The sequence below is a fragment of the Musa acuminata genome, chromosome BXJ2-4 (assembly GCF_036884655.1).
Source record: "Musa acuminata AAA Group cultivar baxijiao chromosome BXJ2-4, Cavendish_Baxijiao_AAA, whole genome shotgun sequence".
Classification (NCBI taxonomy): domain Eukaryota; kingdom Viridiplantae; phylum Streptophyta; class Magnoliopsida; order Zingiberales; family Musaceae; genus Musa; species Musa acuminata.
The window spans coordinates 3,422,322-3,425,515 of NC_088341.1; the positions used below are offsets into that span (position 1 = coordinate 3,422,322).

At 38.4% G+C, this 3,194-nt stretch overlaps 1 protein-coding gene across 1 annotated transcript; it reads right to left on the reverse strand.

Annotated features, from left to right (window-relative positions):
- Window positions 1-314: 314 nt before the first annotated feature.
- On the reverse strand, window positions 315-977 carry LOC103981547 (zinc finger protein JAGGED-like). The gene has a single exon (XM_018824691.2). It carries the CDS (start codon window positions 975-977, stop codon window positions 315-317), a length of 663 nt encoding a protein of 220 aa, XP_018680236.2.
- Between the last annotated feature and the right edge of the window lie 2,217 nt (window positions 978-3,194).

The window sequence follows — 3,194 nt, forward strand, 5'->3', positions numbered from 1 at the left end:
TTTATGAGGAAGATAAATCAAATTCATATAACAAAGAACAAGTTATGATTCTTTCACTCACACAACAAGGGAGAGTGATTGATCGAGAGATGGTGAGTTTGGTCAAGAAGAAGAGCCCTACTATATATATCTTTCACTCTACACAAGTATAATTTCTCCACACAAAAACGTCTATATATATTCTCAAAGGACATATAAACTATTCTTGTAGTATGTAAGATGACTGACTCAACATGTTATTATCCAACACATATAGTTCCATGATAGCAAGAATGAAGACAAACAAATTGCTGCTACAGTAGTAATTGTTGTCATCACAGACGTAGTGTCAGGTCTATCTCCTCCTGGTTTGCATTGGTATCGTTTGCAGCCGCACCGGCATGTGGCTTAAGTGATAGGGTTGGGTTTGTGGATGTTGATGGCCTTGACATGGTTGCTATCGGTGGTCGTGCCCTCAGATAACCTGCAAAACCGGGGGTGTAGCTTCCTTGCCAGTACGCATGCCGCCGGAGCTCCTCCTCTCTTCGCGCAAGTCCAGCGTAATAGGGAGAAGCAAATCTTGGGAGGTGCCTTTGATCGAACCTCGATGTTGAGAAACCACTGCTGTTGTTGTTGAAGCTGTGAGGCAAATGATAAGGATGGTAGCGATGAGAATGTCTCGGGATGTGGTGGTATGGCTGATAGGCTGACGGCCGGAATTGGTTTCTGGCTGCGTGCATGAACGAGTGGTTGGCGTGCAAGAACGGGATGGATGAAATCGGAGGCATCGGCGCTGCTGCTTGCATGCCGTAGATCTCAGCCTCGTGCTCGGCTCTTGTCTTGGCGTCCCGCTCCCGCCGGTGGCCATTCTGGTGGCCGCCCAACGCTTGCGAGCTAGTGAAGGTGCGGTCGCAGTACTGGCACTTGAAGGTCCGCTCTTCCTCCACTTTCTTCTCCGGTTGCTGCACCGATTCATCGCTCGTTTCTTCCTCGCCCATGCTTGATCTGTGAAGGAGTCCAAAGACAGTCACGGCGAGTTATGGGGCCGCAATCAAGGACAGAAGAAGATGAAGAGAGCTACGCCTGTGGTGACGTAAAACAATGCAATTTGTGACTGAACAATTGGTCTCCTTTTATACCAGTGGGAGAGAGATTAAAAGGGATATGTTTCAACCCCTCAAACATGTCTAGATTACAAGGTTTTGCAGCGATAGGAGGAGATCGATAGACATTATTTATGACAATAAAGACAACATTGTTTCCTTAAACATCGCATTCATCCCCTCCCACTCTTCGTTAGTTCTCTTATTAACGCTTGGCTTATATAAACATCACAAATTAGCTTTGGAGATCATGTAATTAATTTTAGTGGCAACATTGCCACAAAGAGAATAAAAGACTAGACGGTGGTTCTTGCAATTGGGACTCAATCCTCTGGCGCAAGGCATTAAACACATAACTGTTCAGTGATGCCAACATGAATCAAATCTGCAATTGTATGAAAAATAATTGGTTTAATTACTTGACTCACTTACTTGATTAGATTCCTAAAAATCTAATTGTGGCAAGTATTAGATCATTTTCCAGGGTGGTGATTTGTATATGCCATCCCACCTAATTATGCCATGTTTATAATCTTACTTGCTCTTGTACACATACACATCCAAGTCATTGAATTGAGAGCATCCTCACACAGACATCATTTTAAGGGGACCTGTAAAGGAAACTTACAAAGCTCAAATTCAAAGTCAGCTTGCCAAGGAATATGTAGATGTGAAATCAAATCAAAGAGATGCCTAATGAAGTTGGTGCCTTTGGCATGTACTTAATTGTGAAAGAAAATATTTGTTTCGGGTCGAAGAAATCGACTCTCTTTATTATATTTTCATAGAACATAAGGCAAAAATTTTTGGGATCTTAAGGTTGATTTACACATCACCAGTGGAACTAATGCAGATGAAGAAAACACAATGGATGATATAGAGAGCCACAATTCTTTGTGATGCTTAATCATTTAAACTTGATGCAATTTGAGTTTGGTTTTCATCCTCCCATCCATGGTGATACATAGACTCCACAAATGAAAGCTATATAGAAAGATGATATTTTTGGGATACTCCTTGAACAAATCCATCTTGTGGTGAAAAAAATGTTATGGTGTTATATGAAATATTTGGAAAATTCCCATGTAGAACAACACTTCCATATTTCTTTCAATTTATAAGCCATTATTATAGAGACATTGTTGCATGGACATTTAGGGCTCAGCAACAACACTTTTGCTTTGACATCATGCATCCAAGACTTTCACGATTTGTTCTCTACTATTAGGGACAAGTAATTGGGAAACTTTCTGTGCCTCGTAGTTTTATTAGGTATAGCATTTCTTTGACGATCGAAGGAAACTAAATTAATGTTCTTGTTCTTATTTTGATTGAATATTATCATGTATATTTTTTTCTAAGACCAAGGAAAAGTCAACCAAGTCCAAGTCCAAGTCCGGTTGGTTAATTCTTTCTTCCTAACTTTTATCACCTTAAAATATAGATTTTATTTTCTTATTAAGAAAATCAAAGTCTCATTTATTCTTTTTTTAACGACTTAAAATCCTTATTTTTTTAAATATTTGTTGTGATATTTGTTTTACCATGAAATTTTTAATTCTTATATTCATTTGCTAAGTAAAACTGAACAAAGTGTCTTATGTATGTTTGAACAGACATATCGAAAGAGCTTTCGCTCTCTCAAAATGGAAGATAATAATTATCAATAAACGACACAACAAACTCAAATGAAGATATAAAACATATGCACTTTTCAAGTTTATGAAAGAAATTAATTGGCTAACCAAATGGGTCATGTTGTCAACCCACGCTTCCGATTTTGATCAAGAATGATATATCGTGAGATATTGCTCAGTCGGTATCATGAATCGCGGATGTCATTCGTTATGACCGCACCATAAAATTTGATAGGAAAACTCAATCCAAGAACTTGCTAAAAAAGATCTATAACTTTTCCAAAGAAGCAAAAAATACATTTTTTTTCATTAGGAAGCATATGCTTGATAAAGGATACCCCTTGAGCTTCTATAATCATAGCAAACACAGTCCAACCAAAATATACTTTCTCAAATAGTTAACGCACTCTCATTGAGAGAAATAAGAGCGACGGTAGAAATTAGAAAAACACATAACAAAGACTCTAAAACGTAA